At 55.3% G+C, this 27,978-nt stretch overlaps 1 protein-coding gene across 3 annotated transcripts in view; it reads right to left on the bottom strand.

Moving 5' to 3' along the window:
* CASKIN2 (CASK interacting protein 2) overlaps positions 1-16,580 on the bottom strand; it is a 33,842-nt gene extending 17,262 nt beyond the window's left edge. Inside the window, exons 1-2 of one of the 3 annotated variants that reach the window (XM_041409362.1) lie at positions 16,321-16,580; positions 13,502-14,208 (exon numbers count right to left, since the gene is read on the bottom strand). In XM_041409362.1, coding sequence (XP_041265296.1) covers positions 13,502-13,595 — 94 coding nt within the window. In that variant the 5' untranslated portion in view covers positions 13,596-14,208; positions 16,321-16,580. The remainder of the gene's footprint in view (positions 1-13,501; positions 14,209-16,320) is intronic. The other 2 variants (XM_041409364.1, XM_041409363.1) reach the window with 2 other exon arrangements.
* Positions 16,581-27,978: the final 11,398 nt, after the last annotated feature.

Genomic DNA, 27,978 nt, shown 5'->3' with positions numbered 1-27,978 from the left:
GTGGCAGCCTCTGGAGCTGGAGGTGGCAGGAGGTGGCAGCTTCACCCAACCTGCCCTGTGATGGCCCGGGGTGGCCCTGCCTCAGCATATGATGGGTTCATGCCAGGGCTCAGGACAGACTCACCATCTTGGCCAAAACCAAGACCCAAAGAGGTGATGTCCATCCCTCTTCCGCAGGAATCACCCTTCCCTGTCACCTCTCTGTCCACAGGCATGTCTGCTGTGGTCACCCACAGCCGGCTCCTCCCGGCGCAGCCTCCCAGCAGACCGGCTGCTTCAGCAGCAGTTTCCCAATACATTCAGAAGATTCACCCACCTCGATAGGGAAGGAGCTCAGCCACAGAGATGTTAAGAAACTCAACCAAAGCTGCCCAGCCAGCTCAGAACAGAGGCTGGGCGAGAGCCAAGGGCTCCTGACCCCAGCTCTCTGCTACAACCACCAGCTGCACCCCAAACACTGAGCCCAGTGCTGTGCCCAGCTCCCCAGACAGGGGCTCCCCTAATTCCCCCATGGTGATGGTTAGTGAATTTGGCTGCTAAGATGCTGCTGCCTGGGAAACCTGGCTGAGCACCCATCCCTGTGCCCAAATGCCATGGCTGTCCAAATGCCTCAGGTGTCCAAAGGCCAGGAATGCCTTCCTGCCCACAAAGAGCCTGTGCCAGGTTTGAGGCTCTGCAGCATCACTGAGGATGGGCTCCCCACCAACGCTGACAAACAGGCCCCTCGCCAAGCCAGGCACTATGGGGTTGGTGTGACTGGGGCAAAGCCACTGCGTTAACTGGCAGGGATGTGGAGGCTGCAATCAAGGAGGTGGAATCCCATCAGCAGAGGGCAAATGGCAGTGATACGAGAGCAGCTGGGAGCCCCTTACTGTCCCTACACCAACATCTGGCAACTCCTCAAGAGTAATTGGCATTTTCACCCCTTGAGAAACCTACCAAGCCCTGGACCAGACCAGGGCCCTGCCTGCTCTGACACTGCACAGACTGCAGGATGGCTGTCACACCAAGCCCTACTCCTGATTTCAGCAGCCTGGAATAACCCTAGCAAGTGCAATAACCTTCCAGGAGCTGAGCTCAGGGCAGCTTCTCACAACATCCTGAGGCTGGACACAGCATCCCTGTGCTAGGTGCACCTAATGCTCATTTCTAACCTCAACACAAGTCACTATTTACCCCTGGCTGAAGCCCCAAATCTTAGGGCTTACAGCCACGCAGAGCCCAAGCTGTTCCTGTCACCAACTTGTCTCTGCTGATGACATGTCTGAGTCTCCTCTGGCAGCTTGGCTCCTTCCTTCCTTGAGCAGTACTGTCCTGCAACACGTTCAGATACGATGGTGAATGACGGTGAAGGCGGGTGATGGCAAAGGCAGGGGAGTTTGAGAGGTTGAGGGATCTGCCTTCCATCCTGGGCTGGGCTGGAGGTCCACCACAGGCAAAGAGGGATAGGACAACAGGACCATGGAATCAACTGGGAGCCTTTTTCCTTCTTTAGAGAAGGCTGGGAATATGTTTTCCAGGGTAAATCAGACTTTTAAGGTTTTTTAAGAGGCTGGCAGCAGGTGAGACATTGGGCAGCATCCCCACACAGCACAGACATTGATTACTCACTCCCAGCCCAGCTACTCCAGGACCCCCATCCAAAGCCCCAATTCCCCCTTGCTGCTTCCCCTCACAAGCAAAGCAGGAAAAAACAGGCAGTTTGTTCAAAGTGAAGCCTCCCAGAACAATGAAAGGAAAAGCAGAATCGGAAACCCTGTCTCCATCCACACAGCTGGGAAGAAGGTGCAGCTCTCAGCTCCCGACCCCAAGGTTTGATGGCCACAGGGGACAGAGGGGACAAACGCCAAGCAGGGAAAAGAGCATCACAGGAATCCTTTGGGGCTGGATTGAACCCTTGCAAAAGCCAAACACATGCTCCTGCTCTGAGTTTCAGAAGGATTTCAGATGGGGTGAGATGGATGGTGCTTGCTTCTCTTCTCCACAGTAATTTGTGAGTTTATAGTGGCTGCCTACCCCGAAGTGATGCAGCCCAGCCCAGCTCCCCTGGCCAGGAGAAGTGGTAACACCCCTTCAACAGAGTGCTGAAATTGCATCCCCCAGCCCCAGCCAGGATGGAAACAGCTGGGAAAGGCTTCGGGTGGGGAAGCCAGGCAGCTCCTTCGGAGATACAAGGGCTCCTTTCCCAGCTGGCCGGGGAAACGCGTTACCGGGAGGTGAAGTCACCGTCCCTGCTGGGACCTGGCTATTCCGCTCTCCAGGATATGAACTCAGAGGAGCTGTATTTGCCCAGGGAAGAGGTGGAGCCTTTTCCATTTCCCCCATCCTTCCGAAAGGACAGGACGCCTCCTGAGCGGGAAGAGATGGGCCGATAGCGGTGGGGGCCAACGGCCAAGTGCCAGCACTGCCTGAACCTGCAGCGGGCACGCCGTGGGGCCAACAGCTATCCCAGGCTAAGGGACATGGGGACCAGCAGAGCATCAGCTCCAGCATCAACAATGCACTTTAGCTCATGTCCAGCTGGTTCCCTGGAAGTCAAGGAAGGGCTATCTCAGATACCCTGGCTGCACCTACAGACACTCTGAGTGTTGTCATAATGCCTTACCCAGTAAATGGTGCATTAACATAATCTGTGGTGGATGTGCTACAGATTGACATGGGCAGAAATAACACAAAAAGGACTTAGAGAGATTAAGAGAACAAACCCAGGCAGATTCAACCTGGGAAAAATGCAGATTGCAGCATCTGGGGAGAAATAATCCAACCGGCAGCAGGTCAATGGGAGGAAGAGGGGAAGCAGGATGTGGGGGGACGGTGAGAGGAGCAGTGTGAGCGTGGGCACAGAGGGACCTGCTGGTCAGGAAAGCAACCTCGGCAGCCTGCGAGGGGGGATGCTGCTTCCCAGGGTACCATCTCCCACTATGTATTCTGTTGCTTCCTGGGGTACCATTGCCCATCACATACCCAGGGCTGTGAACATGAGAGAGGCTCACAGGGAACATGAGAGATGAATGACAGGAGCCAGCAGTGAAGGACTGGCCTTGCATGGGAAGATTAGGGCAGGTCAGTAAGTCTGGATTAGCTGAGCAACACTTAATTAGGGAGGGCGAGCAGGGACGCAGCAACCCAGCAACCCACCTACACCTGGAGGGGTTTGACGCTCCAGAGCAGCACGTACCTATTTATTTTATGGTTCTAACAATGAGCCCCAGATAAAAATTAGAGCAGCCAACAGTGGCCAGCAAAACCCTGTGGGCTCAAGGGAGCGAAACAGGGATCCAGCCCTTACATAGCTTGGAGGTTGCAGCAACCATGCAGCTTCCAGGGGAAGCAGGGCAAGGCTGAGGCTGGAGGACTGGGCTGCCACAGCCCTATGGCACCATGTTGCCATCAGTGCCAGCCCCGTGCCCGCACATGGCAGCTTGGCACCCAGGAGCTGCTCCAGCCGGTGGAGCCAGTACTCAAAGCACACAGCGATGCGGAGGCTGGAAATCCTGTGACATCCTCCTCCTTTGGCCCCAGGGAAGCTGCCGTGCACCTGGAGCAGGCGCTGCCAGGGCGGACGGAGCGGCTGTCCCCACCCTGGCTGCGCTAATCTGGGCAAGGCACACACAGGATGGGAGGGGAGGCAGCGGGAGGTGAAGCTGTTCGCTCGAGGTCACCCAGAAGGTCGATGGTTCAAGTGCCGCCACTCCTTCCCAAGGCTGCGACACGGCTGGGAACTGAATTTTACCCAAAACTCCCCCCTCTCGCCAGCAGCCCGTGGGCAATCAGCTGTCGGCAGCCCGGGACTAACCTCCGACGGCTGCTGGCGGCCAGTTTGCAGTCACACGGTTAAAAATACCTTGCGGATGCCTTTCCTCAACTCTGACCCCGCGAGCCGGTGCTGCCGCCAGCCCCGCTCAGGGGCGTGCCGGAGGGGTCCTCTGGGACAGTCACAGCCTGGGCTGTGCAGGGACATGGCAGCTGCCGCCTGGGGACTGGGTTTTCCTGAGAACCAAGGATTTCCACTTCTGGGGCGCTGCTGACTATATTCTCTATTGCCAAACTGAAATAAGGGGCTCAGCTTCCTAAAGCTTCCTTCCAGCAAGTGATGCCTGCACTGTCCAGCTCCCTCTGAACTGCAGCCTGGATTTCAGCAGCTTCAGCAAAATGTCTCCTTCCCTCCAGGACAGAGCAAAAATGTGGCCTCTGGTTCCTGCAGTCTTAAGGGATGCTGGTTGAGTGACTGCTCCTGCAGATTCCATGGTGCTGCAGCCGTTTGTGGCATCTGCATTGGGAAAGAGCATAAGGATCTCACTCAGCAGTGGCCACTCAGCTCCCAAGCCATGATGGATGGGAGGGATCCCTCTCCAAATCCCTTCTGCAGTGATGGTGAGGGCACACAGGGCACCTTGCTGTTCCCATTCCCCGTGCAAAGGTCACCTGCCAAAACTCATGAGAACTGACTGGCTGCTCCGTGCTGCTGGCAAGTGGGAATGAGAGAGGAATGGGTCCATCACTAGCAGGCACAGGCCAAGCTCTCTCCAGTCTCAGACAAGCAACCTGAGAGAGATGGTCCTGTTGCCACTCTCTCCCTTCCCTCTCAAGGCAGGGAAAAGTGTTGTCCTTTCAACAGCATCCCGTGGCATGATGTTGTCCATGCCCAGAGTGAGAGCTTCTTTGCCAGATGGATCAGACCCTCCGACTGCCCGCCTGCATTTCTGGCTGGACCATTCCAAAGTGGGAGATATCATTGCCAAAATCTTGCCCACTGCCTTAGCTGGATTGGGGTATTTTCATGCAGCTGTGGCAGTGAAGGATTTGCCTGGGATCCTGGTCTACAACGGGGTTCCATATGCAGTGGACAGGAGAGGGACATGACAGCTACATGACCAAGCTGTCGTGCACCACCCTGCATGTCCCCACATGGAAGCAGCAATCACTTAGCAGTTAGGGACAGTCTGTGTCCTGGGGAGAGGCATCACCCTGTTCTGGAAGCAGGAACCTGCCCCAGGACCCCACACCCACCCTCCCATCCCTTTGGGGCCCTTGGTGACTGCTGAGTTATTCTGGGCACACTGCGTTCCTGACCCCCTCCCCTCATCCCAGCTGCTCCAGGGCCGGCAGGGAGGGCAGCGGGTTCCTCCCATTGCCCAGCCCGGACGCCAGAGCCGGGCAGCAGCTGCTTGGGGACCAGCTGGGGACAAAGGCAACACGGAGCAGCCCCATCCCCCCATATGCCTTGGAAGGGACAAGGGCTGAGTTAGTTACAGCAAGGTCAAAGGCATCACAATACAACTCCAATAGAAAAGAAGGAGCTGGATCTGAGGAATCACAATACAACTTAAACAGAAAAGGAGCTGGATCTGAAGACCACGGGCTGAGCTCTGGTCAGCTGCTCCCCATAAAGGGATCAGGAAAGGGTTTGGGGGCAGTACATCAACACCTCCCACCCCCCAAAGAACAGGCCCACCTCAGCACCAGAGGTAAACAGAGGCAGAGGCAACATCCTTGGCTCCTTGTCAGACCAATGTTGTGCCCAGCTTCCCACAGGGACTCCACTGCCCACAGGGACCCCTCTGCCAGATCAGCCCCCTCCACCCCAGCCCTGCCTGGGTGCTCCCCACGCCCCATCCCGATGGAGCAGTGGTGGGACACAAGCCAAGGCCTGCCTGCTCCCTGGACCCCTGCCGGGAACCCGATCTGTTTACGCCTTCCTAGCACGGCGGGTGCGTGTCGGGAACGGCCCCGGCAAGCCCGACTTGGCGGCGCAGGCAGGACGTGGGAGCAAGCCCTGAAACCCCACCTGCTGCCCCGCAGCATCCTGGAGCGGGTGTGGGGAGAAAGTGGAGGAGCACAGGGAAAAATGGGACCCTCCTGCCTCCATCTGCTCCTTTTTGTAGGAAAAGGCACCACTTCTTGCTCTGTACTACCCCTCCTGTGGCATCCAATGCCCCCTATGCCATGAGATCATGGCGGGTTGCTCCATCTCCAGACTTGGCAGGGAACAGCTTTCTGAGCAGTGGCAATCCTGGGAAAGCACTGGGAGAGCCAACTAGCCCTGGAAGCCTCGTCCCTTCCTGGAAAACGAGGTACTGTTTTTGCAAACATAGCCAGCAACATGTGTGGGCACAGGGGGCTGATGGCCACACGCTGGTCCCTGTTCCAGGGTCTGGGCTGTACCCAGCTGGCTCAGAGAAGAGGCACCCACCTGCACTGCTCCTGGGAGTAGATGTTCATCCAGGACTGCTCATCTGGTGTGAATTCAGTCTCGCAAAGCTACAGGCATTTGGAGCAGGCTGCAGTGGGACAGAGTCATGACTTTAGGGACTCAGAGCTGGACACCTGCTCATCCACACCAGGTTTGGGTTGAAAGGAACAGAGAAGCAGCTCCAGGATATCCATGTGCTGCTAAATATAACTAGTGGGACAAATGCTCCAAGACAGGGAGTTGCCTGCATCTTAACACTGTTGAGCAGGAAACTGAGGGCTCTCCCAATGCTTAAGTAGCTCTTGAGGTTTGGAGACACAGAGCAGGGTCAGAGGCAGCACCTCATTCTGTGCAGGAACCTCCTTCCCTCTAAGGAGTGTCTCGCTTCTTTTTAAGCCAGCAGGATTAGCAGGTACTGATTCAGGGAAGCCAGGAGGGCTCATGAAGCCCTTCCCATCTGTGTCAGCCCCACAAAACCAAACCAGAGCTGCTTCAGACCAATCAGAGCAGCCTGGGTTGCAGCCCAAAGCAATCCCTGGACCATGGCTGTGCTGGACGCCACACTGCTGGCCAGACTGACCGTGTCCCCATGTTTCCTGTGTAGGCAATGATTAGCCATCAGGAAGGACTCTGGCCCCCTTTGGAGGCCACTGAGGCCAGTGGTTCACACGTGGCCTTGCCATGTTAGGCACATCCCAGATCCCTGAGGGGCTGCACAGGCTGTGAGTTGGGTGTCCTGCCCAGGGAGACAGAACAGCCATGGAAGGGGAAGACTGGTGGGGCTCCCAATCCCCAGTCTCCATACTGCTATTTGCATCCAGTTCACCTCCAGCTGGAAATCCCCTTCAGGCTTATCCACGCCTGTCCTGGCAAAGAAACAAGGCAATGCCCCACAAGGGGCTGCTGGAGGGGAAGAGTGAGGCAGGCAGCCCCTGGGATAGATGTTCTGTGGGTGCAAGAGGAACCTGCAGAGTGGGTGACAGAGCCTGAGCCAACCTCGCTGCTGGGGACACCTCAGTGACAGGCACCAGATGTCCTCGCCGTGCTCACCAACTCCCTTCCAAGCAGACAGGGCCTTACACAACCAGCCGTGCCCAGCATTACGAAATCCCAGGAGTTTTCACCCCTCCCAGCACAGCCGCCCACCTCAGGTGGCCGAGCCAGACCCAGCTCCTGGGATGGCACCAGGGAGGACGGGGCAGGGGGTCTGGGCATGGCATCAGTGCTGGGGGCTGTGCTCCCTGCACAGCCTTGGCTGGGGCCCGCGGGGAGCGGCGCTGGCAGGGCTTGGCGGAAGCACAGCCGGACGTGTTGCACCAGGCCTGGGACGCTGCGGGAGCCGCATACCTGCCTCACGCAGGTTCCCCCTGCTCCCTTATCTCGCCATCGCAGCCCTGCTCGCTTGCAGCTCCGGCCTTTCTCCCTGGGGTTGCAAACGGCTCGGCGTGGCTGTACACCTATCCTGGGCAGCATCCCGCAGGAGCGAGGGATGGGCCAGAGTATCCAGCCCTTCCTTCCCTGGGAGGGTAGAAATCATACCAACAGAGCCATTTCCAAGCAGTTTGGGCATCTCCAGACAGGTCTGTGACTCACCATGACACCTCGGCAAAGCTTGGGTGATATTACAGCCCCAAGGTTCAAACAGATCCCTCCCTCTCCATCCCAGGCATGATTTTTTAGGGAAAGCCAGGATGGGATTTAGGGGGAGCCAGAATGCTTGCAGCTCCTCCCCACCCTCTAACTTACCAGAGCAGCCGGAAAAAAAAAAAAAGGTGGTTTATTGTTATTTAGTTTCTTGCCCCTTTCATACTCCTTTGCCGGAGTTTTTGCCAGCGGCAGGCCCCGGGTCTGGCGGGGATCCAGGACAGCCGAGGCGCTTTTAAAAACAAAGCAGGGCGCGTGCATGCACACATACACGCACGGCATCCAACCCCGCTTTTAACTCTTGCCGGAGCAATGCTGGTGGAAGCATCCATTTCCAGCAGGAAACCATCTTACACGCAGTCCATCACCACTGAGATCCAACAATTCACCTCCCATCTTCCCAGAAAAACCTCTTTGCGGCACTGGGATCCTGACAGAGAGGTGGCAGAAAGTGATGCTGGTCATTTTCATGGTCCACCAGCTCCCTCCTGGACCCAGCCAAGCCAGAGGATGGAATGCTGGTGCTGGCAGTGTCCTTGCCACGTCCCCTTCTCTGCAGCCCTGGGGAGCACTGTCCTGGTTACCGCGCCCGTGTGCTGCTGGCAGCCGGGCACACGGTGTCCCAGGGCTCGGGGCTGCCCTCCCTGTCTGCCTTCGAGCTGTTATCATTGTGTGTTTCTGGGTCAGACAGCCAAAACGGCCTCTGCAGCCCTTGGAAAGAGGCAGCTGAGCCCCCTGGTCTGGTCTGAGTCACCAGGAAATGCCCAAGGGATGGAAATTCCCCTCCTGTCCCAAACCTCAGCCTCCTGCCTGTGACACTGGGGATGGCTGCCTGCCTGGCTCCATCCATGGCCCTAAGGGACCTCCACATTTCCAGGAGATCCCCTATTCCCTGGCATATCCCAGTGCTGTCTGGCCATCTCCAAAGGATGGCAGAATGGCCTGGAGCAGGCTCAAAAGTCTCCACATTCATCCCCTTCCCCATAAAGGTTAGCCTGGTTTTCCCCTCACTCTTTTGCAGAGACAAGAAAAAGTCAGCTGCAGTGGCCCAGGCTGACAGCAGGAACCACAGGCTGCCCTGCCAGTGGGTGTCCAAAGGCTGAGGACAGAAACACAGACCTGGGACAGGGGGAGATGGGGAGCTGTGAACACAGGGAAATGGGAGGCAGAGGGGCAGGGGCTGGGTCAGACGATGCCCAGCACAGGCTCCTCCATCCCCCTGTGTGATAACGTTTGCTCATGCCTTATCTCCTGCACTGGCACAGCGACTCTTTCCCTGGCTCCGGGCGCTCCAGTGGCAGCCGGGCCCCTTTCCAAACACAACACCCGTTGGAGCCCAGCTTTGAAAACCAACTGTCCCTTCACTCCTTCCGCTGCCTGTGTGGGGCTTTTGCTTCCCAGCTAGAGAGGTGGGAACACCAGGATGTGGATGGAAAAACCCACCCAGCAAACATCAGGCTAGCAGAGGAGATCCTCCCCTTCCAGGGAGGTCGGGAGCCACAGGAGGAAGAAGAAAGGATTGTCCCCACCTTGCCATGGAGCTGCAGCCCCACCACCATCCAGCCCCATGGCTGCTGCACTCTCCAGAGCCTCTGAAGGCTCTTTTCTCCCGCTCCCACCACCCACCCACCGCAGGCTGGTTCAGGAGCAGGTGTGGGCATGCTGTGGGGTGGTGGGGTCCCCGGCACAAGGCCACCGCCAGCCCGGCTCCCCAGGCACGGTGCCTCGCCCCGCTCCTGGCTCAGTCCCGGAGGAAGAGGGAGTTTTGCCCGTTTCGGCAGAGTTTCTCAGCGTCTCTCCGCAGGCGTGCCCACAGCCTTTCCAAGTCAGAGCGCGGCTGCGGAGCCGGTCCAGCCCGTCAGACCTACAGCATGCGGGGAGAGGAGGGGAGGACACAGCCAAGGACGCTTTGGGAACTCATCCTCACAACCTGGGCTTCAGGGGATGTGGCCAGAGCCACACTTGTGCTCGGTGGCAGGGCTGGGTCCAGCCGCCTGCACTGCCCAGGGCAGAAGTGGAGCAGGAAAGGTGCCCAGGCACCCCTGCACCACTGCCACCAGGGAAAGCCATCGGGTGTAACAGAGCCTGACACGATAAGGATCCTGCCCAAGGCCAGTCTGAGCTTTGCCTCCTGCCAGACCAGGAATAGCACCTGGAGTACCCGAGGGTTTGGAACAAGCCTCGCTCAGTAGCAGCAGCGAAGAAGAGGAGAGAGGATAGTCCTCCTCTGTAAGGGGGGATGGCACACTGGGCTTGCTGCCTGGCACAAAGGCACATCCAACACCATTACAAAATAACTCCTAGATTGCAAAAAAGGAGCAACTTCTTCCCCAAACAACTACAGACCTGCTGCTGTTGAGAGAAGCAGGAATCCCAGCAGGTCATAAAAGGAGGGCAGATGTTTCTGCAGAGGACTGGGACACAGAGCGCCGGTGGCAAAGGCTAACAAATCACAGGAGAGATATTAAACCTCATGCTTTGAGGCTTAAGCTGATACAGCTACTAGGGATTAGGAGGAAATTCAAGGGGGAGAGGAGTGAGTTATCCCACATCTGCCTGCTACAGTCTCACAGCACGCGGAGCAACATTGCCTTTCTCCTGCCAAACTGGATGGTGGCAGCAGCATCTGAGGGCTGGCACAGCTCTTGAGAAAACCTTAACATGCTTTGTGCTGCTGGGGCGCAGTGGTGAGAGGTTCCAACACAGGCGTGGAGATAAAGCCAAGACCCCTCTGCAAGCTTTGCTAGCATTTAACGACTTGCTAGATCATGGCCCAAACACAGCCATGTCCCATGAGCCCAACCCATTCCTTAATACCTAAAGTCTGGAAAGCACCAACATGGCTGGTGAAATGGGGCAAGTGGCTGACTGAATCTCCTCAAGGCAGCAGCTGAACCCAGGCAGGGCTTTGCTCCCTGTCCTTGAGAGCTTCACACCAGTTTGCTCAGCTGCTGCCCTTTCTTTGTACTTTGCATACGTTTAAACAAAAACCTTCACCACTCCCATGAGGAAGGCAAACAGTGAGCCCAGCTTCCATTGCCTTTCACAGCTCCTCAAGCCCCCCACTATCACAGGGGCTCTCCCTCTCCCAGCATCACCCTGGCATCCCCCCCATCCCCTGTCCCTGGATCCTGCATTCAGGGATGGGGACACCCAAACTTTGCCGGGCACCGTCCAGCTCCAGAAGCTGTTGCCCCAGAGATCCCTGGCCAGAGGGGCTCTGCCTCTCATGTCCTCTGGGAGCCCCAACTCCTCTGTGCTGGCCCTGGCCGGGCCAACTGGTGCATTGTTGGCGAGGGCAGCAGCCCAGGGACGTGATTGATCGAGGGGGAGAGAGGCCAAAGCTGTGATGGGTCGTTTAACAATTTCAATTAAACTCTGCAATGCTCCCGAGGCAGAGGGGAGGGGAGAGGGAGAAGGAAAATAAAAAGTGGGATGTTTCCATTGCCAGGGAACCTCAGCAAAGCACGGCTGGCCCGGCAGGAGCAGCTTGGCTCTCCCAAACCAGAACCCCCTCCCTGGCTGCAGGAGTGACCACGGTGTCGCGCCGACGTCCCCTTCCCACAGGCAGGACAACTGCCCTTGCCTGCCCTTTCCCTCCTGGCTCCTGCCCCCAAAAAAATCTTGTCCCTGCCTGCCCCACCACCTTGGAATGAGAGGTGCTGTGACCCACTTGTGCGGCGGCGCTTGCGCGGGGAGGAGGCTGCGCACGGAGAATATTAAACGTGTCCCTGAAGTTCCCGCTGCCGGGACTGGCGCTTGGATTTTGCTTACGTGCGGTGACTTTTTTAGGCACAGGAAGCCCCAGAGGGCTGATCACAGCGATCGAGCTCCCAATCCACTGAGACAGCAGAAGGACTCTTAGAGGGATTTAAAAAAATATATAATAAAAAATAAAAATCAGCATCTCAGCCTGTCATATGGAAAAGGCACTTTAATGAGGAGCAAAGGCAGCAAATGCTTGGTTCACATGGCATCGGTGAGAAGAGGGCGAGGGAACCATAAGGGATGGGGAGCAGTGGTGCCCTCCGTGCTAGGGATGAGCCTCCAGGACCAGGCAAGCCCCACAGCAGGTCAAGCACAGGAGCCCCATGAAGACTTGCAGCAGTGGTCTTAGAGGGGTCAGGGTTTTTGGCCCCTCCTTATAAAGGAATAAAAGGAAAATAAGCCGAGGGAGCTGCTGATGCCGCTGCAGCGGGGGAGTTAAACACACATGTTCACGTGGGTGCCCCACGGCTGCAGGGAGGGGAAGACTCCAGAGAGAAAACAGACAGGATTGAACTGTGAGAGTTACTGGAGAGTGCAGGAGAAAACAAGTGTGACTTCACCCCTCTGGGTGAGCAGGAGGAGGAGAGCCATGAGCACCCCAGCCTGCACACACTGCCCAGCCATGGCACACCAGCTTAGGGCATGGGGCTGCATCAGCCACCAAAACACTCATGTCCTGACGTTATTTATTGCCTTGGGGGTGTCCTTCAACCCATCCACATGGACAGATTGCTCTTGTTCAGCTCAGGGACCCTGTACAGGCACAGACCCTGAGCAGCAGAGGCAATAACACCCAGTACCTTCATCCAGGGAAGGAGCACCAGATCCCCCTGCTCTGGAGAGGAGGTGGCTTCTGAAAGCCCAGCAGTTGAGATTTGCAAACTTCTGGCCCAGTCAAAGCTTTCCAGTAGATGACCCAGAGGAGCTGATCCCCTCCTCACGTTTATAATCCTCAGCCTAACTCGGGTTTCTCCACGCCAGTCTCTCCGCTCTGAGCTGCTCCTAAGAAGCCTTAAAGCTTCTCCTGCCGGAGTTTCCTCTCTCCCTCCTCCAGACAGCTTATTCCCCTTCAGCTTTCCCACCCACCCCCATGAGACCCCCCATGATGAGCCACCTTGGCAGAGGTATCCACACTCCCACAGCCTGCGCAGCCAGGGTGCACCTTCCCCCAGCCAGACATGGCATCCAGAGCCCTTTTATTTACTTTTCCCAGTTTCCTTCTCTTGGTCTGTCAGGAGAAACAACCAGGAGCTCAGCTCCATACACGGACTCCGTGGCACTGGCCATGATCTCACCCACCTTTCCACCCTCCCCATCTCCTCCAGACACCATGCAGCGTCTGCAGCACCCCGGTGCCCTTGGGGACCTCCCCGAGCCCTCTGTTCACTTCAAGCTCTGCTTGCTGCTGACCTTTCTGAGAGCACAAGCAAGAAAACAGCCCTGCGGAAGGGTTAAACATTACCAGACTGAAATTCAAGGCTTGACGATTGGTTCCAGTCGACTGGCTGGGACGATAATTTTTCACAAGATAAACACGGCTGGGAGTGAGCAGCAACCGCTAAAGACCCTTTGTAGCAGCGTCCCCCCCAAAGTGGTTCACTTCCCCCCACCACGGCTGCTTCCCTTCATCCATCCCTGCTCAGTGGCCCACACTCCAGGGCCCCTGGCCCCGAGCCCAAGGGGAACCCCAGCTCAGCTGTAGGATTGCTTACAGCCCAGTCATTCATCCGCACGGGCTGTGCTTGCACTCCCGCCTCCAGCCGCAGCATAACTCATGCGCCGGGGGTCAGAGCCAGCACTTGCACCCCGGCTTGGCCAGCACTGAGACTCGCACCCCGGGACTGGCAGGAGTGCCAAGCCACGGGGAGGGAGCCCACTCTCTGCCCAGGTACTCACTGCTCTTGGACGCCTTGATCTTGGCCACCAGTTTCTGCACGCCAGGTACGTCCCCGTTCTTCACGGCCTGGATCAGCTCCTGCTCACGCCCCATCGCAGGCAGGTGAGAGCAGTGGCAATGTAGAAACCCTCAGATCCCAGAGGTTTATAAAGCCATGGGAATAAGCCCCTAATTCCTCAAAACACACTTTGATGAGAGGGGAAATCCAGGAAGAAAGACACTTTACAATCCCACAGGGCATAAAAACCAGAAGGAAGAAGTCTTTCTGTTAAGGGTAGAAGTCCCTTTGTGCATCAGGAGGAGCAGGACCCAGATGGGGTTTGGTTGGAGAACATACAATCAGTTAAAACAAAAATTACTTCAGTGCTCGGGGACAGGCTCCCAGCAGCACCAGAGCTCTGTGAGACAAAGCCAAGCAGCAAGGGGCAGGATGTCCAGCGCAGGCAGCATTGGGATGCCCTCAGCCTCTCACAGCATTCCTGGAGCCAGAGGTGGTGTGCTTTGCTCCCTTCAGCAGGCTCTGCTGCGTTGACGAGTCCCTAATTCATCCCAAAGGGATTACGGGCTCGTTGCCATCTGGAAGTTATAGATCCTCCCTCTCTGGTGCTCATTAGCCCCTTCGTTTCGGCATTCCTCTCGGTGACGGCACTGTAGGCACGCTGGGGAGCCCCGTGCACGGCCGAGCCCCGGCACGGCAGCCCGGGACCTGCGGAGGGAAGAGCAGAGTCAGCCCCCAAAGGCCATTTACCTCCCGGCTCCGTCGCGACAGCTTTTGTATCCGTGCTGAAGAACGAATACTTTGACTATATTTAGCCCTGGAGGGACTTGGCTCATCCTTATGTTAAATGGAGAGGGAAGAACCTGTGAAGGAAACCTCCCGAGGATGCTGCCCCCGGAGCAGGACAGGGCACAGCTCCTTCCCTGCCCTCCCGGGGCCAGACACACCACGTCCTCCCAAAGGGCAGCACTCAGGGCTTGGGGCACACGACGTCTCCCCCTCTCCTTTCCCGGTGGCAGCACACAAGGAATGGAGCTGGGAAGGTTTAGCCAAAGCTCTCTGCAGCCCACGGGAGTGGGTCAGCCTGCCTCACACTCTTCTCGTCCTGTGCAAGGATAAACCCTCACTCTCCCAACCTCCAGGGATGCTCAGTGCCCTGCGACCCGAGACACTACTTCACAGTTCAGGAGCTCTCTCTGGCCCCAGTGAGGAGCTGGGTGTAATTCAGCAAGACAACTGTGCTCACAACAGGATCAAGGCCATATCCTGGCCAGCCAGGGTACCTGGAGAGGGCATGGGGTCCTGCAGAAGCACTACACATGTCCCAGCCTGTGCTCCCACACTGCACCCGGGCTGCCCAAACTGTGTGGCAAGAAAATCCCTCCTAGTTCAGGGCCGTGCATCTGGCAAGCTGCTCCGACACCAGGGAGGAGCGTGCGTGCAGGAGAGCAGGGAGCACACACCGTGCCAGCTGCAAGGCTATTGCCAGATCACCCCACAACTTCCCTTCTGCCCATCCAGAAGGCATCAGAACCAGCTGATGGCTCAGTGGAGTCTCCCTTCCTAGAGTGCTCGCCCTCCACGGTTTATGTAACAGCGGGTGTTGCTTCCTCCGAGCAATCGAGGTCACTGTTCGGAGCATGGAAATCACAGGCGAGACAAGGCAACAATGACAGGTCCTGTCGGGGTGGGGGCAAAACCAGAAGGAGAATCCCATGGCATAGCACTGCTCAGCCGGGAGCTGCAGCTCCCCATAAACCTCATGGCTTCCCCGCGTTCCTGCGCTCCCCAGGGTGCAGCAGCACAGGGCAGATGAAAATATGATCCTCAGGTACTGGCTTAGCTTCTGGGACAAGGGGGAGTGTGATTCCCACACCAGGCTGGGGGGCTCTCCCCCCACCCACAGCTCATTTAGCTGATGAATCCCTCAGCACCGAAGCTGCCCATCGGGGTCAGCTGTCACCTCCCCTCGTCCTGGGGCACCTGCACAACCTTATCTACCTTACAACAAAGTTTCAGCCACTTGACTCAGACTAACCTCTCGTTGCAAACAAATCCCCTCCCGAAACCTCCTGTGTCGCACCGTCTCCAGAACTATTTCGTTTAACCCTCTGCACTGCATCCAACTCTGCGCTGCCCCTCAAGGGCGCTCTCAAGAAGCGAACGTGAGGCGGTGAGACGACTTTATATTTGAAAAGTCTGCCCGCTCTCTCGGAAAACGGCCCCGGTGCTGCTGCCTCGGCTCCCGGAACACGCGGGGCTCAGCGGGCAACTCGGAGGGACCGAGAGCTCCGAAAGCCGACCTGCACCTCCTCAGCCTCCCCGGAGAGGAGCAGCGAAGGTAAAATTCCAGAAACGCTCAAAGCTGGAAAAGCAACAGCAAAACATCCCTCCCACACGAGCAGAGCTGAGCCTCCAGCCCAGGAATCCACCTGGAGAACCAAAGTATCCCAAACATTCCCGCAGCCAACGGCAACGCCGGGGGAAAAAAAGGAGGGAGAAGAGGGGGGGAAAAAACCCCAAACAAACCCAAACCAGTTACGTAAGTGGCGGAGGAAAGATGCAAAGGAGCTGCAAGCACCCAGCCGGGTCCCGAGGGGCGGTGGGGGCAGCTCGGCTCCCCCGGGAGGCTCCAGCCCCGCTGCGGGCGCGCCCGGGCCCCCCTCGCCGCCCGCCCGGCCGCGCCTCCGCCTCCCGCGCCCCGAGACCCCCGGGCGGGGCGGCTCCTTCCTCCGGGCGCGCTCGGGGGGATTTTTGCCCCCCACCGAGGCGAGTTGTTCCGCGGCTCCTGGGGCGAGTTGCTCCGCCGGCCCCACTCACCTGGCGGCGTTCCCAGCCCGCCGCACCGGGGCGAACCGAACCGCGCCGGAGCGAACCGACGGCACCGGACCGGACCCGCCCGCGCCGTGCGGAGCCGCTCCGGACCGCGGCGCACCGAGCAGTGCCGAGCCCGGCCCGGCCCGGCCGCAACTTCTCGAGGCGCGCGGAGCGGGAGCGGGGCCGGTACCGGAGCGCAGCCGCGGGTCCCGGCGAGCAGGCGGCGCGGCACTCGGCAAAGTCCCGCTCGGGCCGGCCCCGTCCCGGCAGGAAATCCCTCCCCGGCCCGGCCTGATTGGAAAAGCCCGGCGGGTTGTGCGGCGGGGCCGGGCCGGGGCGGCTGTCACTCACCGTGATGCGGCGTGCAGCGGGGCAGGGGCCGGGCCGCCCATCCCGCCGCACCGGCACCGCTCCGCCCCCGGTCGGGGCTGCCCCGGGCTCCCGGGCATCGGCTCGCTTGGAAGGGGGTCCGGCTGGACGCACAGCGCGGTCCGGTACCGGCGATGAGGAGCGGGACCGGCGTGGTACGCGACCGACCCGATGCTCCGGGACCGGCGGGGTTCGGGACCGGACTGGTGGGAGGTTCCCCATTCTCCATCCAGGACCGAGCCAGTGGATCGGGGCCGGCTCCCTTGGGAATCCTCCATCCTCCTCAATCCAGCTCCGAGCCGGTGGTCTGGGACGGCATCGTACGGGACCGACCTGGTGCTTGATCCGGGCTTGGTCCGGTGCTACAGGACGGGCCTCGGGGCGAGGCCCCCCCATCACCGATCCAGGAGCAGCACGGTGCTCTGGGAACCAGCCCTGCCTCCCTTTCAGCCCCCCAGCCCTTTGCCCACTCCGCCCCCAGCCCCTTTGGCAGAGGGGCTGCATAATGCCACTGATAGCACCCATGGGACCAAAATCCAGCAATCCCCAGCTGTCCAAGCCCCAAATTAATCCTACTCTCACAAAGCACTAAAACCACCAAAAATCACCCAATTCTGCCAATCTTCATCAGAAGCAGCAGAGACAAGTGCTCCTTCGAGCACAGTTATTTTAAACCAAGAGATTGCCTAATAAAGCTGGACAGTTTTTGTTGCATGATACTGCTGGATTATCATCAACTAATCAGATTAAAAACACACGGAGGCTTTGGTTTTATTCACTAAACCGCCAGCCCATGGCTCCCTGGGGGAGTTGCAAAGATCCCACACCTCTTCAAACCAGGCCCCCGAGACATTTCACTAAATGATGGTTTCATGAGCAGCCCCAGTGAGGGGGATCCTTGGCAAGGAGGAGGGACTGATGTCTCCAGACACACCCTGTCTTTTCAACTCGGGAATAAAGAGATTATTATGCACATCTAATTATAAATGTCAACATTTTATGGCTGCTGTGCTGAAGCATGAAGCTCTAAGTAGCCCTGCTAGAAAGGGCTGTGAAGTGAAAGGTCTTGTTATTCCTCCTCTGAGTTTTTCCAGAGCTTGTAAAGCGCAGTGACATTTATAATAATCCCCTGAATTTATGTGGCACCTTTGGTCCTTCTAAGGATCTTAATTGAGCTTTGCAGCTCCCTGAGCACAGACTAAATCCACTTTGCAAAAGAGGAGCCCAGGTCCTGTTTGGTACAAAATGTGTGTCCCATTTCAGGCAGGGGAAGGACTTTTTCACCCCAACGACGTCCAGCACATGCTGTTACACCACAGTAAGGGCACAGCACCCTGACATCCCCAGCCTAAGGTTGTGCTGCTGCAGCCACACTCGAGTGGCTAAAGCTGGGTAATTCAAACTTTAATCTCTGGTGTCACACCAGCCTTTTGAATGGAGGGTGCCACTGGAGGGGTTAACTAGAAATCAACAATTTCTAGTGCAACCTTCAAACAATTAACCACATATTGCCAGTCCTGACATTGCACCAAAGCCCAGCACCTTCCCTCTATGCAGGGAGTGGAGCTGAGAGGAGCAAGCAGCAGCCCCCATTTCCCCCCTGAATCCCAATTTTCCAGCCACTCTTGAAGGTTGAACAGCTAGTTGGTGACACCAGCACAAAGAGCTGCCAGTGGCTTCAGCCGTGTCCGCCTTGCAGAGCTGACAGACCCCCCCCCCCCCCCCCCCATGACATTTATTCCCCTGTGCCTGCAGAGCAGGTGCTGACAGCATCGACTGAGTTTTCACTGCAGAGAAAGTCCTTTAACAATTCCCCCCCTTCTATGCACTGCTACGAGATGTTTTAGAGTCTAGGGGGTTTCAAGATGCAGGCACAGTTGTGTGGGCAGCTCTGCCCTCAGCCTCTGCAGAAAGGTGCCCAAGGCAGCACTGACTTGTGTTCCCCACTTTGGCTGAGGGGCCCGGGGGCTCCAGCAGGGTCGGGCTGCTCAGTTCTGCGGGGCCCCGGATCCTGCTTGCAGCTCCTCAGGTCGATGTTGCCATCTAGAGGTCCCTGCTACGGCGATCGTCTCCTTGTAAAGTATTGGCAAGGAGGTTGTTGGTTTTTGTTGTTTTTTTTTTTTTTTTTTTTAAAGGAGGTTGTTGGTTTTTGTTGTTGTTGTTTTTTTTTTTTTTTTAAATTCAATGCAACAATTCAGAGCAGTTTTATTAAGTTAGCCCATGTCTTGGGTGGCTGCAGCTCATCCTGGCTTGTCTCACAGCTCCTGCACCTGTGCAAACCCCTGCTTTCTACTCTGACATTATTTTGGGATGGGGTAAAACACTCAAAGCTATGCATTTGCTGCCCGGCATGGAAGCAGCCACACTGGCAGAAGCAACACACACAGTGGTATCCACAGAAGCTTCATGGCCAGTGCTGGCTCCAAGTGAGGCTGTGACAGACATGGCTCCAAATTTTGGAGTGCAAGACTCCCAGTCCCAAATCTCACCCATGAAAACCAAACTTGGAAGTTCATGGCCATTTCATCCTCACTGAGGGGGAAGGAAGGCCCATACCAGACATCCAAAACATTTAAAGTATGTTATGAACCAGCTGGATGGATGAACGAGCTGGATGGAAATTCACTTCCCCCCTTTCAGCAGTGGCTCAGGCTTCTCTTTCAGTGCTAGTTTTTTAAAGTGTGCCCATCTTGACCCCAGGCCTTGCTGCAATCCCAGGGCTGCATCTCAGACAAGGGAGCAATGGCAGTTTGATGCCCACGGCAAGGGTCGATTCCCTGGATGGGTGTGCAGACACCACTGTCCAAACACTCCCAGTTCAGGGTCAGCACAGGGCTGGTGTCTGGCACCTGCACAAGGGCAGCACCACCACGGCAGAGGCTGTGTTGGACCACAGGATCTGTGCTGCAGGGAGGAGAGTGCAGGCTGAGGATGAAGCAGGGCGAGGAAGGGCCTCTCCTGCACCGAATCAGGCCACGCCAGAAAGCAGGTTATTGCCCAGATTTAAAGCCACCCACAGGAGCCCTTCCTGCAGCTCCTGACATTTATTCACACATCACCTGGCTCCCTGAGCATTGAGGGGTGATGGGTGCCCCACTGCTGGGCTTTGCTCATGTCCTTAAGCATCCCAGCAAGTTTCAGTCTCATTCCTAATCCTCTGAAGTCACATCCTGTCCCCATGGAGCCTTTTCTGTAGCGGAATCCATCTCCTCCCACATTATATCCAGGCCAGGCATTTCCCACCCTGCTCAGCACTCCACCTTGTAGGCACCAGTGTCGAGGGCAAAGTGAGAGCAGGACGGAGGATCTGGACACAAAGGTGCTTACGTGGGTATTTACTCCATTGCTTCTTACACACCCTCCTGGCAATAGCTACTGCTGGAAGCAGTCCAAGGAGATGAATTAGGGAGCTTGATCAAGAGAGAGATGCACTGCCCACAAGGAGGAGGAAGAGGATCACAGCTCCCTCCCAGAGACCAGGCTCTGGCAGACAAAGATTTGGGCTGGTTTGGCCCCAGACATCCCCTGCCACACCACAGCACAGCTGCTGCCTGCAGCTGGCCACTGCCACCAGGAGGGCTTCAATGCCAGGACACATCCCAGACCCAAGCCAGAACTCTGGCACAGCTCCATGAACTCATGCCCTGTGAAGCTGAACATCAGCCTTGGTGTGAAATGCAGCAGTGACTGCCCTTAGCAGAGCTGGTGGGACCTGCTGGTGGCAAAGAGCTACAGAAACCCACCAGAGCCAGCTCCCAGACAGGTAGTGGGGCTTGGTGGTTTAGGAAGCTCTGCTCTGGTAGTATCGTTTGCAACAAATAGTTTCCCCCCACAGAAGTAATCAGGTAAGCAGCCCCTTGCTGCATCATTCCGGGCTGGCAGTCCAGCTCTGAGCTCCCTCAAAAAGCAACTCCAGAGCCCTGGCTGGAACACGTGCAAATCACAGCCCGCACCGGCCCCTGCCCTGGCACAGCAAACCCAAATCCTTCCCCTGAATCCCTGTGGGAACTTGGGCAGGTGCTGGCATGGGGCTCCTTCCCACGTGCCAGTTCCTGGCTCCCTCCGGACTCACCCCTCCAGGTCCACGTGAGCTGCTGTTCACACTGTCCTCCTCACTCTGCCTTCCTCTTCTTCGTCCCCCTCCAGCCTCCCTGTGCTGACAGTCACTTCTTTCTGGTCTTGTGCTTTTCTTTTCCCTCCGTCTCCCTTGCTCAGTCCCTCACTCAGGAAATTAAAGATAATCCTCCCTTTTTTTCTGCAGCCGGATTCCCTGTTTAACATTCGCTGCATGTGCTTGCACTGATTCAAAATGGGATTAGACTTTCTGTTGCTTTGATGTCATTTGGGCTTTGCACTTAAGGCAGAAGGGGGGAAAGAAAATGTCTGTTAACAAACCTCTTGGATTCCACCCCACCCACTTGCATCCATCCTGGAAATTAAGGTCAGGCACATTTACCTGCAGAAACTGAGCCCCCATCTAGGATTGATGTGGGGGGAATAAACCAACTCACAACTGCAGCACCACGCTTCTCTGCATGTGGACCTTATTCTCTGGAAACACCCAAAATATCACTCTGGCTCCGTTATCATCCAGCTGCGTGGAGGCTGAATGGCTCCCATGAGGAGGGAGGTGTCATTAATCATCAGAAAACCACAACTCGTTGGCTGTCAGTGGATATTGCAACCTCCAGCTGCTGTGCAGCAGGGAGCGCGTGGGCCACCGGCATCGCTCCAGCAGACCGGGGCTCAGGGCTGCCCGACGGGAATACCCCGAGCTGCTCATTCCTAAGGGGGAAGCAGGTGCTGGAAATCCACATCCTGGGGCATGACATTTGTGCAGTGGCACAGTCCATAACTTTCCAGGGCATTTCCCTCTGCTTCCTCAGGCTTGAACTTCTCCACCTTTGGAAGACAAGGATTTGGGGTTGTTCTTACTGCTGGTCCTTCCAACAGCAGTACGAAGCAGATGAAGAACTTTTTTCTCTTGTTGCCTGAAAACATTTTGCTTTGCTTCCAAGACACCACTCCTCAAATCTGTGATGTCCAAAGTGGCACAGTTCACAGCTGGAACAGGATCTCACACCAGAAAAGAGCTTTTCACAAGGGATTCTGCAGAGCCATGGCCAGGGCTGGGATGTGACAGTGGATCCTAATCCTGCTTATCCAGGACAGTCCATGGTCTCCAGAGACTCATAGATAGCTTCTGCTGCCTGATGCTCCTTTCTCCATTCCCACCAGAGCTTCTCTTCACAGGCGGTCTCCAGAGACCCACTGATGGCTTCTGCTGCCTGATGCTCCTTCTCCATTCCCACCAGAGCTTCTCTTCACAGGCAGATGTGTCTCCTCTGGGTAACAGGCAGATCTGGGGGCTGCATAACTGGAGATGTTCCAATGTCCCTGAAACCATCCCAGGACCTTCTGCACATTGTTTAGAAGAGCAGCTCCATGGATGAGCACAATCCAGCCATGACCAGAACCCACCTCACAGCCCTGAGCCCCTGGGGAGGCACAGCCAACACCAGCAGAGCAGAAGTGGGGACACACCTGGGCAATCCTGGGGCTCTGGCAGCTGTAATCCCTGTCACCCACACCACATGGCTGTGCCGCAGCCCTGACTGGCACTGCCACCACGTTGGGCTTCCTTCAGGACTGCCCAGGGACTCAGGACGTGCCTCTGCCAACAGCACAGCGTCTAATCCATTTTGCCTGGTGAACACACTCACAGACTTGATTAATGTCTGCAATGAGCTCCATCCATCATCAGGGAGTAAAGGAGATTAACTCTGCAGCATGCCTGCCTCGCGTTGATCCCATTCTCCAGGCCTCCTGATTAACGGCGAGGCCGCCTTATCTGCCAGGTCAGGAAACACGAGGATCCGGGTTGCCTGTGGATGGAGGGAAGCTGTGGAGCTCGGGAGCAGACGGGGCAGTGCTGGCTGCACCTCTGCTCCCCACGCTGCCAGCTCTGCTCTCCATTCCTACTGATCCCCCCGTTCCCCCTGCTCCCAGGGCAGTGCTGGCACAGCCACAGCACGCTGTCATCGGGGCCATGCTGCTGCACCTCTGCTCCCCACGCTGTCAGCTCTGCTCTCCATTCCTACTGATCCCCCCGTTCCCCCTGCTCCCTCTCTTCCTTCCTCCTGGTCCTTCCCAGCCATGCTGACAGGAAGGAGAGCAGCAATTGGAGCGCTGATGCATCCATGCAGGAATGCATGGAAACCAAAGTCCGGGGCTCCATTTTCCCTGGATGGGTCAGCAGGGAAGACGTCATTCCCCATCCATAGAGGGAATTCGGATAAGTTGATTTGGAGGCCTGGAATAACCCAGGCAAATCCCCTCCTGGGGGTGGGGGTGAGGCTGGAGTTGACCTGGGCTGTGGAGAGCGGCCGTTCGCCGAGCCCTTCCCGGGAGGACACGCGTGTTCAGAGGATGCAGGGAATTAGCGGTGCCATCTGGATGGGCTCCAGCTCCCGCCCCTGGCTCGCTGCTGATGCTTCATTAACAGCTTCCTTCTTTCAGCTCTGTCTCCTCGGCTTTTGCTGCGATCAGCTGGGCTGGAGTTTGGTTGTCTTGGGTTTTTTCCAAGTGGAAATTATTTCTCATTTCTTTTAACAATCAGGACAGAGAGAAAGAGACAGGAGAGGAAGGAATTTCTAGGAGATGAAAGGGCAGGATTAAGGACACGGCTTTCACTTTGTTATCCCTCTAGTGTGGCTAAGAAATTCCTTTCAGAAGAAGGCTTTAATTAACTATGATTTCTGATGGGAATAAATCCTGGACCTAGAGATAGGTCTGGCTTCTTGGGTCTGCTGACAACCCCAGCTGCAACCTCAGCAGCCCAGATTCGTACACACACACATAGTCTTACACAAAACATAGCACATTTAAAATGACTTTGCAAAGGCACTGACTGTCACCCCATTCTGGAAAATAAGGATCAGAGGAAAAAACCCCAGGCATTAGCAGGCCACTGTGCACGATGCCAGTGGAAAGATGATCTGAGTGCACTGAACCATGGGGCTATGGTGGCTCAAGATGTGGGAAGGGGCCTTTTGCACAGAGTAATAACCCAGGGCAGGAGGCAATAGAAATATCTCTGTTGCCTTCTGGACCAGCAGCCCTTCTCAAACAGCAGGAAAAATCAGGGGGAGAGGAGAGAAAGACACCCAGTGGCAAACTGGGACATTTAGAAAGCATTGCAATGATGTATTTGCATCTTCCACTGCCGCAAAACCTCCAGGAACTGAGTCAATCAAAAATAACATTTGGGGCTGATTTTAATCCAGATGAACTCTCTCCAAATATTTTAAGGCAACCAGCAAAATGGCCAACTTCTGCTTGTTTAACCCTTCTCCTGGAAGCTGCAGTGATTCTGAAAGAAAGCACCATTGGAGAAAGCATCTTTTCTGTGAGCTTGACCTGCAGAACTGGATGTGGTACCAGGCCTGTTCATCCCCAGCATCACCCTGGTCACCTCCCTGTGCCCTAACTCTGTCCTGACTCACTCAGTGGTTCTGCAGCTCAACCTTCTCTGCAGATCTGGACATGAAAGATGAAGAATTCCTACAGGTTTCCAGAGGAAGCCTCGCCCCCAGTTTGCACAACAACAGTAACTCCTGCCAGGGAAACATCTCAGCAAGTCCCTCTGTGAACCACATTTACCTTTTTCTGAGCCACGTTAAACAGGGAGCTCACACTCAATGCACATCTCGCTCCTCTCCCATCTTTCCAACTAATGAACTCCCAGCTGATAACAAATGCTGGCTGTTGCTGCTGGAGCATCTGCCTCTGCCCTGTGTTTAACAGCCCAAGAGGCAAAGCACTTTACTGATTATTGTTTTCGTAAGTGAGCATCATTTTATTTTTTCATTATCATTTTAAAAGGTTCCCACCTCTTCCACTGCCCTGAGCTACTGCCTCCAACCCCAGCAGATGCCTCTGTGCCCTGTGGTGGCACAGGGCCCATATGGTTGGTTTTCCTGGGGGGAAGTGGAGAGGAAAGGAACATCTGGCTGCTCCAGCAACCCAGCTGCTGAGGTGAGCAGAGCTTTTCCTGCAGGGGCCTGCAGGTTTGTGTCAGGAGGGTTTCCCATCCCATGCTACCACTGCTAACAGCCCCCTTGACGCAAGGCTTTGGTCTCACTTGGGATTTAATGCCTTATTAATTTTACAGATTTTGTGCTTGTTCACATCTTCTGCAAACTAAAAATTTCCTCTGACGTGCTGTATCAAATGTTTTACTGGACTTCAGGTAGATTTAAAAAATCAACTGTTACTGCTTTCTTCACCCCCACCACCCCTTCTGAGGACTAGGCAGCAGGATTGCAGTCTCTGGTTATAAAACACCACTTTTTTTTATTAGCCCCCACCACCACCCCTAGTTTGAGGCAGTAGGATTGCAGTCTCTGGTTATAAAACACCACTTTTTTTATTAGCTCTGTCATAAATCCTTACACTTGGATTTGCAATTTCATGTGACAGCTCTTTCCAGACTTTGAATGGAGTTTATCTCATTTCCCTGACTTGAACCTCTCAAGATTTTCCCTTTTGCTTCATCTTGGATCTGTAATTTCCATTTCCATTTCCAAGCTTAACAACATCCTAATTCTCATTGAAAAGAAGGATGGCATAGCGCTCATTTTGGGTTGGGCAGACACCAATTCTTGATCATCAACCCTCCACATCAATTCTCCTGTTCTGTCTCCTCTTGAGCTCCATGAACAGTTATCCACAAGCCACAGATCCAAGCCAAAACTTTCTTCCCCTCAGTTCAGACTCAGGAGGAATTCAGGTTACAGCTGCCTTCTCCTTGTGCTAATGCCTGTTCTTATAAAAGGGAATCAGTGACTAACAACAAATACATACCCCGAGGCAGGATTTGTCTCCCTGAGGGCTCCTGGCTGCTCCTGTCCAACATCAAGATGTGCTGGCAGCTTCTTATCTCCGACAAGGACACCGGGATCTGCCCATTTCACCAAGCACACATCCACATCCCTGACCTCAGCACATCGGCTGACCCAGCCCGACAGCCTCTCACAGGGCAAGTCCTGCTTAGCCCCTTGTTATTTTTGGCTGTGCCTTTGTCTCTGGGATCCTCTAACCTTTAGCAATGAAAACAAAACCACAGAAGGTGCTGCCCTGGCCTTTGGCTCGCTGGGAGCAGTGGGATGGGCAAAGGCTGAGGGCTTAAACCTCAAATTAGCAGTGTGGGACTGGAATGAGCCAGGCAGCTTGGACCTGTCATTTCAAGGGCAGGTGCCAGTAGGGAGAGAGGCGGTCATCATCTGGTTTCAGATAAATGCTCACTTTGTGTTAATTAATTAGAAATCCAGCACAGGTAACAGAAGAGCTTAGATGACCATTTAGCTGAAGAATTCCTGTAAAGCCACATGTAGCTATTGAGCAGCTGAGAAAGGGAATTCACCTGCTGCTTTCATTAGAGATCTCATGTCTAAGGGAAAGCAGAACCTGGGAGTTGGGAAATCAGGAGTTTGCTCATGGCTCAGCCTCCTTGTTCGTTAATAGCAGCTCAGGGCAGAACTGCATCACACACTAGCACTGACCTGAATCAAGTCAGGCACCAATGCAACATCAGCTCCTTTCCAACCTGCCAGACCATACATACTGCTGTGCACATCTGGATCAATGACAGCAGCATGTGAGTCACCACCAAGTTGCCTTCACAAACCTACCCCTCAAAAAGTTTGAGTTTTCTGTGTTTAGTTTTTTAATCAGATCATTACATTCAGTACACATCCCTCTGTGACATACAAAAGTTGTGCTGAGATAGACATTGTAGGAGGATGGATAAGATGCTGCCTAAACCAGGGCTGTTGTAGAGAGAATTGCTGTCAATTTTTGACCTCAAGCTCAGCCTGTGGCTTTAGGGAGATTGTTTAAGTTTGCTATCACTTCTTATCTACAGGGAAGGAAAATGTTATGTGGCAAAGACCCACTTTCCAGAATCAAAGGAGATAAAATGGAACAGCAGTTGGAAACTGCTTTACCAATCTTGCCTGGAAAGAAGGGAGACTGATGTGCAGCTATCAGACAAAGACAGCACTCAGCCAGCACGGAGGGTTGATGCACCATGTCTAACACATCCTGAATGAGATCATCCCTATCCCTAAGGCCACTACAAGAAAAAAACTTCACCACTAGGCTACTTGATCAATATAATCACAGTCAAAGAGCTAAGCAATAAAAATGCAGAGGCCCATTCAGTAAGTCTGGAGTCGTGAGTAAGGAGAGCAGTGAGTTCAAGGGGAGGATTTGCAACTTGGCTCTTAGCGAAGGCTTCTCTCTCCAGAGTGCAAATCAGAGCAGCAGCCAGGTGCTAAATAAATATTTAGCAAATGAGAAAGTCTCCCATTTAATGAGAAATTATTTGGTGAAACCAGCTGGGGAAATGGTTTCAGTAGCACGGTAACAGAAGCCGGCGCTGCTCTCTGCCCCACGGGATGCTGCGGTTCCACTCGTGTTGCGTAAGTCAGGATCTCCAGCTGGGACAGGCACAGGAAATATAACTCATTACTGAAATGCAAGAGCCTTTCAGGGTTAAACCGCTGTTAGACCAGCCAGATTCATTCCCTAGTTGCAGAATTTGCCTAGCAGCAGCTTTGGATGATTACTATCTTTCTTCATAACAGCGACGTTGCAGACAGGATGGTCTAAGTGTAGTGGTGATGCCAAGTTTGTAGGAAGAAGTAATTTTTCTTTCTTTTATGTTCAAGGGCTGAGCTCCATTTCCTCACTTTTATCTACATCATTAGGCTGTCGAGATGGCAGTTCCCTGTCTAAATGTTAATTACTATATCTCTCTCTTAAGAGGTGTTTTCAAGGGGTTAGTGCCTCAATCTTCCTTGTAATTACATGCAGTGGTTAGCACAACTCATCGGCTATATCCCAAGGTCCCCTGAGAGCTCATCCCTGCTGCAGTTTCCAGTAGATGAGCACTCACAGAACCAGTCCTTCAGAGAGCTGCTGTCTCCAAGTGTTCAGGCAGATAATGAGCCGATTGCTGTGCCTGCTGCTGCTGCCGACGGCGAGCTCTGTGCACAGGCAGGCTGCGCATCACCCGTTGCTGCAGTTCCAATTCCTCCCTTCTCTCTACCCCTCCAAACTCGGCAAAACTCTGCACAACCAGGGGCAAGAACTTCCAGATTATTGACAAAGCAAAAAAGGGAAAAGCAAACGTTGTCAAAGCCTGAATATAAAAGCCCAGTAATGAAACAGGGACACAGAAATGGTGGTGAGGCAGATCTCAGATGCTGAGCGTGGCTTTGTCATGTC

Source organism: Onychostruthus taczanowskii, unplaced genomic scaffold (genome assembly GCF_017590055.1).
Source record: "Onychostruthus taczanowskii isolate IOZ18803 unplaced genomic scaffold, ASM1759005v1 scaffold30, whole genome shotgun sequence".
In the NCBI taxonomy this organism is placed as follows: domain Eukaryota; kingdom Metazoa; phylum Chordata; class Aves; order Passeriformes; family Passeridae; genus Onychostruthus; species Onychostruthus taczanowskii.
This window is presented reverse-complemented; position numbering and strand designations above follow the sequence as displayed.